Source organism: Rhineura floridana, chromosome 15 (genome assembly GCF_030035675.1).
Source record: "Rhineura floridana isolate rRhiFlo1 chromosome 15, rRhiFlo1.hap2, whole genome shotgun sequence".
In the NCBI taxonomy this organism is placed as follows: Eukaryota; Metazoa; Chordata; class Lepidosauria; order Squamata; family Rhineuridae; genus Rhineura; species Rhineura floridana.
Window position 1 is genome coordinate 19,541,113 of NC_084494.1, and position 13,173 is coordinate 19,554,285.

At 42.5% G+C, this 13,173-nt stretch overlaps 1 protein-coding gene across 7 annotated transcripts in view; it reads right to left on the bottom strand.

Annotated features, from left to right (window-relative positions):
* GMEB1 (glucocorticoid modulatory element binding protein 1) overlaps positions 1–13,173 on the bottom strand; it is a 32,065-nt gene that overhangs the window by 9,580 nt on the left and 9,312 nt on the right. For all 7 annotated transcript variants that reach the window (XM_061597204.1, XM_061597197.1, XM_061597203.1 and 4 more), the window contains exons 5-7: positions 7,736–7,839; positions 6,082–6,236; positions 2,545–2,673 (exon numbers count right to left, since the gene is read on the bottom strand). In XM_061597204.1, the coding sequence (XP_061453188.1) occupies positions 2,545–2,673; positions 6,082–6,236; positions 7,736–7,839 (388 nt within the window). The remainder of the gene's footprint in view (positions 1–2,544; positions 2,674–6,081; positions 6,237–7,735; positions 7,840–13,173) is intronic.

Below are 13,173 nucleotides of genomic sequence, written 5' to 3' on the forward strand. Positions count from 1 at the left end.
GCTTGTTTGTTTAAGAAGCTGTTACTGCTTCTTCTCACTGCCCTCAGGGCAAGATGGTTCTGCAGATGTCCTTGTTGTGACATTTGGCGGGGGAGCACTATGGGAGCTGAATGGTGACAATTCCTCAGGCTTCTTTCTTCTCCTCTCAGGGCAATATGGTTCTTGTTGTCCTGCATGCTCACTCTTCAAAGACTACAGTAATACCTCCTGGACATTACTTTTTTAAAAGAAATTTTGCTACCAGAGGTAGGAATACCATGGAAAGAATAGGAATAAATTCCTACACCACAGAAGAAGAGCAGTTCAACACAGTTCAGCAAACTTTTCATTCAAAACTAACAATACTCATGCCTGAAATGAAACAACCAGGTCAAGTGAGCCTTGTATACTTGAAGGCTTCTTCCAAAATGCACCCAGGGATGCCTGCCTTGCCTTTTTTCTTTTATTTATTTTATTTATTTAATTTAATTTATATACCGCCCTAAGCCCGAAGGCTCTCTGGGCGGTCTTACTATAGCAATCTAAAGCTTTGAGCACAGTTCTCCCCTCTCCGTACACTTGACTAGCAGGTATGGGCAGCTGCCACCACCACCACCCTGTACCTGGCAAGTCGGTCTCTCTCCCTCTCCCTCCCTCTCCCCCCCCTCTCTCTGCCACCCTCCCCTACACTCGAGCACACAGTAAACAGTGCTTCCAGGGCACCCGAAGCACTGTTTGCTATGAAGGTGTCTGTACTACATGGCAAGGAGTGCCATTCCAGCCACGCATGAGAAAGCTGCCTGCAGCAGCCACAATCCAGTAGCCAAGGTACCACATTCTGATTTTTTTTAATTTTTAATTTAATTTACATACCGCCCGAAGCCCGAAGGCTCTCTGGGCGGTGTACATAAAAGGTAAAAGCAAGGACAATATATAAATACAATAAATACCATAACTCAAAAAACAAAAACATACAAACAATACAAGAACCAAACAACATCCTGAATACAACATAGTAATAAAATACTATAAAAATACACTTTAAAATGCCTGGTGTCAGAGTGTATGCCCCCCCCCCCAGGCTCCCCCACACCCAAAAAAGACTTTTATAAAAAGAGCTTCTTTCCTGCAGGATTCATTAACTGAGGTATTACTGTGCAAGACCAACAGACATCACAGATCAAAAGCACAGCCTTCTCAAGTAAAATACTTAAGGCAGCTCACACATTTAGGTGCACGCCCTCAAATGAGGAGGCACTGAGTAGCATATGTACAGTATCTTCTGGCACGCCTCCCCCAGTATGAACCTAACCACACCCTTGGATCATCATCTGAAGCCATTCTCCGGGTCCCTCCTCTGAGGCATGCTCAGGCGATGGTGACAACGAAAAGGTCCTTTTCAGTTGTGGCTCCCCATTTGCGCAATGCTCTCTGTGTGGAATGCTCTGATGGACCAAGTAGATGCTGTTGTGTTGTTAGTGCCCTGTCAAAGCTTCCTACAGCTGTTACAGAGGGGCTTTTTTTGTAGGTATGTATGCTGAATGAAATTTGTTAACATTTGTAGGAATTTGTTTTCTTTTTTGGTATAATGCATTTATGTTTTTAAATGTAAGTCGCTGGGAAACCTTTCAGGTAACAAGCTAATAATGAATGTAATTAATTTATTGATTAACTAACAACAGCACATGCCTGTGTGAAGCAGTCCACAATAATTGAAATAGTGACTGAATGGCCTTCTCTAATCAATGGGTCATGCATTTGACACCCCATCTACAGAAGAGATGAAGACACTTGGGCGTGCCAGATGTTCCTGGACTACAACTCCCATCATCTCTCCCCTTTGGCAATTTTGGTTGGGGCTGATGGGAACTGGAGTCCAACAACATCTGAAGGGATATGGGTTCCCCATCTCTGATCTACATCCTTAAGAATGACATTTAGGTCTGTCTCTCATAATCCCACTTCCTCCCTTCATCTTCCCCTGCCCCCCAAATAATCATCTCCATGTTTGTTTGTTTGTTTGTTTATATCCCGCCCTTCCTCCCAGCAGGAGCCCAGGGCGGCAATGGTGTTTACCATAACAATTTCTCACATGATTCACAGTCCAGCCAGAAGACCCCACCTGTGAAAAACCCACTTACAACTTGATATTCTAATCAGAAATTTTGAAACCCAAATGTTCAATATGTGCCATGTGTTGAATATTTGAGGGGGGAGGGGATGCCCTAATACATGAATTTTAAAGTGTGGATTTTTACATGCAAATTCAATTTTCAAAACATGGGTGAAATTTCTTGCCCCTTTCCCCCAAAAAAACATTCTAATATCAACTTTATGTTTTAGTATTAGGTTGTAAAAAGGATGTTTTTAAATTGTTAATTTATGATGTTATACATTTTGTTGTTAGCCGCCTTGATCTCTCTAGAGGAAAGGAAGGATATAATTTTTTAAAATAAATAAAATAATAAACCTAGCTCTTTGTAGCATTTTGCTAATTGGAGATGGAGGGGGAGAAAGCCAGGCAGGCGGATGGCAAAGTCATTCAGGCAAACAGCGTGGACATACCTGAAATCTCCTCTGGGTCCTTCTTGATTCCCTCCTCAGTTGCCATGGTGACCGCTGCTGTCAGAGCAGAGTTCCATTCAATCCCTTCCTCCACATTCTCCTCAGACACTGCAATTTGAGTGATGCTTCCTGCAGAAGGGATAATACAAGTGAAGATGCTTCACTGCCAAGGCTGTCACAGTCCTTTCCCGTTCCATACACACACACACAAAAAGTAGGCTACCCAGCCTCATAAGAAGTAAAAACACATATGGATTGAACCAAGCAAAGTAAAACCAAAGGCCGATTTACATATCAAGAGCCCTATATAGTAGCCAACAAAACCACCATACCCATGCTGTATATTCTAAAAAAAAGAACCCAGCCATATTGATGCTAGGTGGATGTGGGTGCCTTTTAAACTTTATGTCCACCCAGTAGAGTGCCATAATGAGTAGTCTCCATGTGGAAGTCGTAAGAGGCTGGCAAAAAAAACCCTTCAAAATAAGCAGCAATAATTGGTTGGGAAGGCCATATTGCATGCCCATGTTCACTGGGCACACCTCTCCTGCCTCCAGGCTCTTTGATTGTATTGAACATGTGCACAATGTTTGCATATGCCCTACACACATAGAATCCAACAAGCAGAGGCCTGAACCTCATAAATCAATGTTCCACATACAATCTGGGAGGTGTCCACACAATTCAGGCCTATGCACATGTGATTTTGCATGTGTGCGCCCTATTCATATGTTACACCCATGCATGGCATCTGACATGTCCAGGGGTGGGAGAAGACATAATGTCTATGTGATCTCCATCTGGCTTTAAGATGAGGCAAAGATGACAAAAGACAAAGCTCACTTATTGGCCTAGGCCTATGGTCAACCAGATTTGTGGAAACAAATCATGGTATGCCTTAAGGTCCTGAAATGGGAGGATCAAGATCTCGGCTCCACCACCATCAACAAGCAAAGCACTGGATTAACAAAAAAGTTTAAAGGTAAAAATAAATCTGTGGGAACAGATGGAATTTCAACAAGTAATGGATTCCCACATACAACTGAAATTATTATTAAGATTTTATGTGCTTTGTCAAGCAATGGAGGATTATCCTTGCTTTTGACTTTCAGGCATCTCTTGAAGAGTCTTTACCCTGATAGGCCTTTGCAGCTTTTTAAAAATTTTGATTAGCGAGTCATCTTACTGATTATCTGCATTTTTATTTTTTAAATGGTGTTTTATGTTTTAACATTGTAAACTGCCCTGATATTCTATGATATAGTGGCATAGAAATACTTTTATAATAAAGAAAAAGTAATCAAACATAAGTTGGTCATGTCTATTAACTTCAGTGAGTCTGCTCTGACTAGGATTATCATTGAATACCACCATATATATATGATGACTGAAGACCTACATTAAGTGGCTTGGGCACACCTTTATGGTATGTTTGAATCGGAGAGAGATAATGGCAGCTAAGGCTTTATGATTAACATACTGTTTCCCAAGCCTTTGGAATGAGGTGGGCTTTAAATCATGTCTAAATAAATACATTTCAAGGGAAACCATTTCAGTGTGGTACTTGGTGCCACATAGGCAAAACAAGCTAAATGTTGGAAATGTAATCACAGGACAGCTGATTATTCTTTTTCTTATTTTATTTGACATATTTAGTGGAAGTGAAAAACCATTAACATTTTTGGCATAACGTATTAGATACACTCAGGGCCTTGAGTACTGTGCTATTTTGCAATCGCACAACACAATGGCCTGATTGGTATTGGGTGAATTGTTCTGAATGCAGAGAATCTAATCCTTCTTTCTTTCTTGCAAGATTCTAGTCCACATCGATGCACTTGAAAGGGTGTGGGCAACATTCCGTGAAATTTCAGAAGCCAGCAGGTAAGCCGAGTAGAACATCCAGTGGTCAGGGGTAGGGCTTCGCTGCCCTACATGGGAATTTGCCCCTTTTTATAACTAGAAGCAAAGTAAATTAAGCAAATACATGTGATTACAAGCAAATGTGCATGACTTATAAAATTTAGTTTTTATTGGCACAGAATTTGAGCTACGTTGATATAAACAGTGTAATTTTTTATTTTAATAAAAAATGAATAAATCTAGGTACATTGTATAAAATGTACCAGCTACAGAATGATTCATAATCAGATCGCTCTAATTGGTTTATGAAAAGTTTCAGTTCCACCCATAGATAAAGACTTTATAGCTAATCTTCTAAGAGGAAATGGAAGAGTTCTTCTCACCAACATATGGGGGGGGGAGCCAGTGTGGTGTAATGGTGAAAGTGTTCAGTGATGACCAGGATTTCAATCCCCACTCAGTCATGAAGCTGATTGGGTGACCTTGGGCCAGTCACTGTCCCTCAGGCTAACCTTCCTCACAGGGTTGTTGTGAGGATAAAATGGAGAGAGGGAGAACCATGCATACCACTTTGAGCTCCTTGGAGGAGAGGTGGGATATAAATGTAATAAATAAATAAATACGGAGAAATGTCATGATCTTGTCCATATGGGGGAAGAGATGGAAATTATGAATGCCTTGGAAAATATGGCCCTTTTTTGGAATTTGTATTACCAAGGAACTTATTGCATGTATGCTGCACTTTAAAAAACACACCCTTTTTTAAGGTTATGATTGTTGCTACCTTTAGCACAGACACAGTGGTGAGGTTCCAGATACACCGCCACAAGGCAGGATGAAAACAGAAGCCTGAGAGACTGAGCTGAGGCACCACCTTGCAGAATTCCAAGAGCCAAAAATCGGGCAGGGTGGGGAGGAAAGAAATTCCACACGTAATCTTGTAACAGGAATATAAATCAGTTTGGGGGGCGGGATCTCTCAGTTGTCCATACACTTTAGAATGATGGTTACTAAATTGTTTCCTAGAATGTTAGAAGTTCCCATTAAAGGTTTCTCAAAGAGAGAGGAAAATATCAGTAACAGTAAACAAGATACCTGAAAGACAACTTGTCTACCTTTACACAACACAGCTGCAGGGAAGTGCCATGCATGTTCTATATCAGGTGCAGGGGACCTTTGGACCTCCAGATGTTGCTCAACTATAACTCCCATCATCCCTGTCCATTGACCATGCTTACTGGGATTGATGGGAGTTGTAGTTCAGCAAGGTTCCCCACAGCTGTTCTAGATGCACTCCTAGTTTGCACAAGGCAATAGCTTAGACCCAATAGATCTGGACAGACTTGACATGAACTGGAAGTACACTCAAAAACACACTTCAGAATTAATTAAAATACACAGCGATTCAGCAATGGGTAGAGAGGGCATTCCTCAGCAGATAAATTATGAGGGTATTTCAGGTTTACAACCTTTGCCCCATTTCCACTTTACTGTTCTCTCATTAGAGAAACAAGTTGACCCTCCCAGGCAAAGTAAAAGTATACCTCAAGGATTTCATGGAAGAAGTGGTATAGGAATAGGAAGAAAAGTTTTTAACATTAGCTAATGAGAAGTCAGGATGAGGGCAGACAGTAGTGGCACACAACAGGAATGAATTCTACTCCTGTTCCCTACCGTCAGCAGAGGTGGGAGTCTGTACCAGGCTTTGCTGCCCTGGCACTGGTGCCCTGGCACTGCTGATCAGGAGGTCAAACTTGGTGCTGCGGCAGGTGTTTGTGCAAACCTTGTCATGCTGGTAGAAGTCAATTTGCCCAGAATCCATCATCTTTCTGCACAGAAATGGAAAGGAAAAAAAGAACTCATGGGAGATGAACCTTCTGTTTGGAGATACTTGAAGAAAAGGTCTCAAGGCAAAAAGATTAAACATTTTTGGCTCAATGCATTTTTAGAGGCACTCAAGGTCATGCGTATTGTGCACTTTAATCTCAATCATACAACAAAACAGCAAGACTTGGCACTAAGTGCATTGTTCAACATCCTGAGAAACTCATCCTTCTTTCTTGCACAATTTTAGCCCATATAGATGCAAATATAGGCTTGAAAAGCATGTGGGCAACATCTGGCAATACCTCAGGAGCCAGCAGGGAAGCCAAGCAGGACTTTCTCTGCCCGTCATAGCTCTTTGCCCTCTTTTATGATTGCAAGAGACTAACTTAATAAAAAAAATGCAAATATGCATGGTTTATGAATTATTGTGTAGATTTTTACCTCACTTTTCACGGCATTTAACCCTGATTAATAAAAGTTGAAAAATTCAGCCTTTTGATGTGCAACCCCATAGAAACAGCTCTGCTCCACAGCCAATTTGATCCAGGAAGGGATGCATCTGGGGCTTGGTTGCTCTTTCTCTCACCACCAAGGCAAGACATCCAGAAGTACCACTGACAGTGGTGAGAGAGAAGGGCAACTCCATTAAGCCCCCTCCTTTAAGGAAAGGGGCAACTTGCCATCAAGACATTTATCCATAGGAGGGAAGGGCAGCAACAGAATCCTTGATATCCTGCTAAAGGCATTGTGATCACTCCCAGATTTAGGCTACCACCACTCTGGCAATTGTGGTTGTAACAGTCAGCCCTTCTTCCCAAGGAACTCTGGGAATTGTAGTTCTGTGAGGGAATAGGGGGTCTCCTCTCGGCACCCTTCACAAACTTCACTTCCCAGGATTGGGAACAGCCATGACTGTTTAAAATGGAATGGTAGTGGAATAAATATATTATGAGAGTGTGGCTTTAGTATAGTATGCGAGTGCTTCCATGAAGTGATTGCTCTTTGCTCCACTGCTGAGGCCAAGGCAGCCAGAATCTCAGTATACATAAGTCTAGGATGGGAAGAGTCTGTTTCTTTGCTCTATGACTGAAGGGGAAGACTGTAAGCAATGTTAATATTTGTAAGCCGCCATGTACTAAGTAAACAAACTTGAGAACTTTTTGTTGAAAAACAGTATATACATTTAATTAAAAATAAACATGAGAAGTATGATAATCAGAGGAAAAGCTCATTTGACATTGATAGGGACTGCACACCCGCCGAGCAGCAGTAAAGAAATGCAAATTATTTGCCACTCCCTCAGTTGTATACTTCATGTTTCTACCCCAGGGCACCTTTCTAGTGTACTCTGAGGGACCATTCAATTGTCAAAGGATTCAATCCTATCTGAAAGATTCGTATCTCAGAGTGCACTATGCTGAACTCTCAGCACCACTTTTAACCAGCAGATGAGATGTGGGCTTTTGACAGGGAGATTGCTACGGAGGCAGAAAGCCATTACCTCAGCATGATTCCTCCCAGGCGAATAGCTCTCTTCCAGTCTTTCAGGGTAGATTTGCCAGCCAGATGAACAAAATGCTTTGGGCTGATAAGCTGGTCATTGAACTAACAATAAGAAAAAAGAGGGTATCTCATTTCTCAACCATCTCACACACCATCTTCAACTCAGCAGAGCAGCCCCCATCAACCACAGATGCACATGATCAAATCATAGCAGCAACTAGTGAATATATAGTCAGCATTTAGTGAAACAAAGGGCAGGCAGGGCTTTCCTTCAGGACCCTATCTCAGTAACTTTCAACTTTTGCAGACACAGGGCCCATCTTGATTTACAACTTGCAACGTGGGACCCACTCTTGCATTTATTTTTAATAATACATGTCCATCTTCTTGCTCTTCTTCTGTGAAGACCAGATGCAAGGAAAAACAGCAGAGATACCTTCTTTGATAATGCTGTAGAAGAGGGAATTTTGTTCCTCATCCTGTATGACAACTTGCATCTGCCAAAATTCTATTTTCAACACCTGTATTACAGATATAACAGGCTTCTCAATGGCTAACAGTTATGAAAGCTATAGGCCATCTCCAGGATCAGAGGCAGAATACCTGTTTCTGGGGAACAGCAACAGGAATGTGGGGAGGGATAACACCCTCATGCCTTGCTTGTGGGTTTCCCAGAAGAATTTGGTTGGCCACTGTGGCAAATAGGATACTGGACTAAATAGGGCTTTGGTCTGATCCAGCAGAGCTCTTGTGTTCTGTCTTCCTTTACACCTGATCATCTATTTTTCTTGTCTTAAGAAACAAAGCAAAACATCCTAAACAACAAGAAGTGAGATAGTGGCAATGTCACAACTGCAAACCACCTAAGGTTAGGGCATAATCCACTTGTGAGTCCTGAACCTTGTGATGTTCCTATATTAATGTATATATGGTAAGTGTTGTTGTTTTAGAAGATACATGGTAAGTGGAGTGAAAGAGGGGGAGTGAATGGGCAGTAGAATGCGAGATGATTGGCTGAGTGTTTAAAATGGCTGAATGTATAAAAGGGAGAGTGGAATAGGGGGGAGAAGAGAAAGAGTGGATTGCTTGGTGGGGTTTAGAGAGTTGTTTACCAGGAGGGAGGTGGAGTTCGGATTAGTATTGAGTAAAACCATATGCTTATGTGCCTTAAGAAGAAATCTTGTTAATCTTGTTAGCTTTGTTACCTGTAATAAATACTTAATTTGGTTTACCAAAGGCCTGATCCTTGGCTGGGGTTTCACAGACCAGAAGGGAGGGTAAGGTAATGACCAAGGCTGAAGGGGAACTGTAACAAATGGTGGCAGCGGTGAAGAGAATAACAATACTAGTATTCAGAGTCTCTGGGAATACTAGTATTGGGACGTTACTGGTGGTTGCCTAGCAGGGGGATCTGTTGAGATCTGTGCTAGAGCAGATAGGTAAACCATAAGAGAGTGCGGTCTGGACTGGTGGAGTCCCTGGTGGTGCCTAGAGACAGGCAGTAACCACGAGCAGGTAGGAACCTGACAGGGAGAGCCAGGGAAGGACGTATCACATGTGGTGTCAGTAGCGGTGGGATACGAACAACAGAGAATCCAGATACGAATACTAGAGAATCCAGAACAGTGGTGTGGCAAACAGAAATAACAAAACAAGATTTCTTGTGAGAGTGACTGGCAAAGAGTGTGTGGCAAAGAGTGAGTGAACTCAAACACCATGGCTGAATACATAAAAATGAAAAGAGGAGCTGGTGGAGAAGTGCATAACATTCAATTTACCTCACGAGGGTAAAGGGGTAGATGAATTGAGGGTAGCACTTATAGGATTTGCTACTGCCCAGCAAAAACAACCTGTCAGGGAAGAGACCCCAGAAGGATATTTAAGCAATCCCGCTTATATAGAGTACTTGAGAGAGAAGTTAAGATGGGAGGCTGAGGAAAAAGACAAGCAGAGGGAGTTGGAAGCTGAGAGATTGAAGATGGAAGCTGAGAGATTGAAGATGGAAGCTGAGAGATTGAGGATGGAAGGTGCAGAGAAGGAAAAACAGAGGGAGTTGGAAATTGAGAGAATGAGATTGGGGTTTGAGGAGAGGGAGAAGCAACGAGCATTGGATGCTGAATTACAAGTAGAAAAGTTAAAATTTGATAGAGAGAAATTTCACTCTGAGGAGACAAGGAAAGACAGAGATGGAGCAAAAATAAAAATTACTCCAAAGGACTTTGCTGTCTATGAGCCTGGTCAAGATCCTCAAATTTACCTCAGCACCTTTGAAAAAGCAGCTCAGTTGTGGGGGCTACCTGAAGATAAATACATGCAGTATTTATCAAACCTGATTAAAGGGGAATTGGCTGAGGTATACCAATATTTCCCCTCAGACAGGCCCGTCACCTATGCTGAATTCAAAGAAGCAGTGTTTAAAAGATTCAGACTGGGGCCTGATTATTTTAGAAAGCTTTTCAGAAACTGCCAGATACAGACAGGGAGGTCTTTTGTGGAACTGGGAGCAAAGTTAATGGATATATTTGGAAAGTGGATGAGTAGTGCCAAAGCTCAGTGGAAGAGGTGAAAAGCCTCATGATACTGGATCAATTATACCATCAGTTACCACCAGAAATAAGGCTCCTGGTCAAAGACCGTTCCCCTACATCTGTGCAGGAGGCCGCAGAGATGGCGGATCACTTCGCCTCCAATAGAACTGGCTGGGTGGGGAAAACATCAAGAGAGTTTAAACCCAGACCATATAGTGCTGGCAGAAGGGATGTGGTACCACAGCGAGTGAGTCCTCCATTAAAATCTGAAGGGCACAGGACACCCCAGAGTGGATCTGTGTACCCTAAAAGTGAGGAGAAATTATGCTACAAATGTGGTAGACCGGGGCACCTACGTTTTCAATGTGAGGTTGCCAACCCCATTAGTAATCCTGCTCAGACAAGGACAGTGAAAACAGAGCCCAAGGCTTTAGAAGCAGCGAAAAAGGTTCAGTTTTGCCAGATAAACTGGACAGAAGTAACAGACCTTGATTCAAGTCTGAGAGAGGAAGTGAGTGTACAAGGGGCAACTTATTGGGCATTGCTTGACACTGGTGCCGCTCAGACGTTACTGAGGCCAGATTTAATAAAATCTGAAGAAATATTACCTCAGGAAACAGTGACTATCCAAGGAGTGAGGGGTCAACCAGAGAGTTTGCCTGTGGCCCTACTGAAAATGGAATGGAGAGGCCGAAAGGGCCAATATAAAGTTGGTATTAATGCCCAGCAACAAGAACCAGTAATACTTGGAAGAGATGTTATGGGGGCACAGGGGAAAATATATGTAGTGACCAGACAGCAAATTGGCAGAGAAAAAGAAGCCATATTAAGGGGGGCTGAAACAAACAGGGTGGAATCTGTTAACCAGCCTCAGGTCACCATAACAACCACTAGCAGGCCTGCTGAAGAAGACAAACTGTATCAAGTGGTCTCTGGGGAAGAAGCAGATCAATTCAGGGAAGAGCTGCATAAAGATATAAGTCTGAAGCAGATAAAGGAACAAGCGCTGACCCAACAGATTCCTTTCACTGACAAACTGAGGAATCAAGTTGTGTGTGAGAATGGGATTTTATATAGACTGTGGATGCCTGCTGAGAGAAAGGATGAATGTGAACCAGTGAAGCAATTGATAGTACCTAGCAAATACAGAACCAGATTGCTAGAGGTAGCCCACGATGTCCCATGTGCAGGACATCTAGGAATAAAAAAGACCAAGAGGAGATTGGCTGCACATTATTATTGGCCAAATATCTCCAAGGATGTAAAACAACATTGTCTATCTTGTGGAATATGCCAAAAGGTGGGAAAGAGTGGAGTAAAGACCAAGGCACCCTTAAAGCCCCTTCCTATAATTGGACAACCCTTTTATAGAGTGGGAATAGATTTGGTGGGCCCTTTTTCCAAACCCACAAGGCATGGCAAGAAATATCTAGTGGTGGTGGTGGATTTTGCCACCAGGTACCCAGATGCAGAAGTACTGAGATCTGTAGAAGCCCCTGTAGTGGCAGAGGCTTTATTAAAAATCTTTATGAGGCTGGGTTTCCCTCATGAAGTGTTGACAGATCAAGGCAGTGTATTCATGGGAGAAGTGATGCAATGTATGTGGAAATGTTGTGGTCTAAAACATCTAAAGACCACTACTTACCATCCCGCCACTAATGGGCTAACTGAGAGATTCAATGGAGTTTTGAAGGGCATGATAAGAAGCTATGTTCAAGATCACCCACAAGACTGGGATGAACGGTTGGGATGCTTCTTATTTGCATACAGAGAAGTCCCTCAGGAGTCAACAGGCTTCTCACCCTTTGAACTCATGTTCACTAGAAAAGTGAGGAGACCTTTGGAACTGCTAAAAAATTCATGGGAAGGAACTCTGGGAGAGTACAAAACTTCTGTAGTAGATTTTGTATTGGAATTCCGCAATAAATTAACATCAATGATGGAAGTAGTGAAAGAGAATTTGAGTCATGCACAGGAGAAGCAAAGTTACTGGTATGACAGAACAGCCAGAGAACGTGTGTATGATGTGGGAGATATGGTTATGGCGTTCATACCCAGGAAACATGACAAATTACAGGCTAACTGGGAAGGACCATATACCATCAGAGAAAGGCTTGACACAGTGACATATGTAATCACCACAGACCAATTAAACAAAAGCAAAGTGGTTCATGTAAATATGTTAAAGCCTTACCATACCAGGGATGCAAAGGTGTTGCAAGTTACCTTATTCCCTGAGGGAAGTGGGCCTGAACTTCCAGATTTGGTACAGGAAAGCAAAGACAAAGGAGGGGTAGATCAAGTGGAATGGTCAGAGGAGGTGAAGGAGGAAGTAAAAGAGGAGATTCTGAGAGTTTTGAAAACCTATAGGAATCTCTTTAGCAACAAACCTGGCCGAACCAGTATAGTTATACATTCCATTGATACTGGAGATCATGCCCCAATCAGATCTGTTCCGTACCGTGTGAATGGGAAAGTTTTGAATGAGATCAAAAAGGAGGTGGAAGAGATGCTGGAATTAGGAGTGATCAGGGAATCCATCAGTCCCTGGGCCTCAAGTATTGTCCTGGTTCCGAAAAAAGATGGAACGACAAGGTTTTGCATTGATTATCGGCTAATCAATAAAATTACTGTCCCAGATGCGTATCCTATGCCTAGGGTAGACGCTATGTTAGAGTTATTGGGGGCAGCAACCATTATCTCTACACTAGATCTCTGTAAAGGATTTTGGCAAATGGAACTAGACGAGCAATCCAGAGCCAAAACTGCCTTCAGTACACCAGATGGGTTATATGAGTTTGTGACCTTACCCATGGGACTAAGGAACTCACCAAGTTCATTTCAGAGGCTAATCAATACTGTGTTGCGAGGCATGTCAGATTTTGCAGTGGCCTATATCGATGACGTG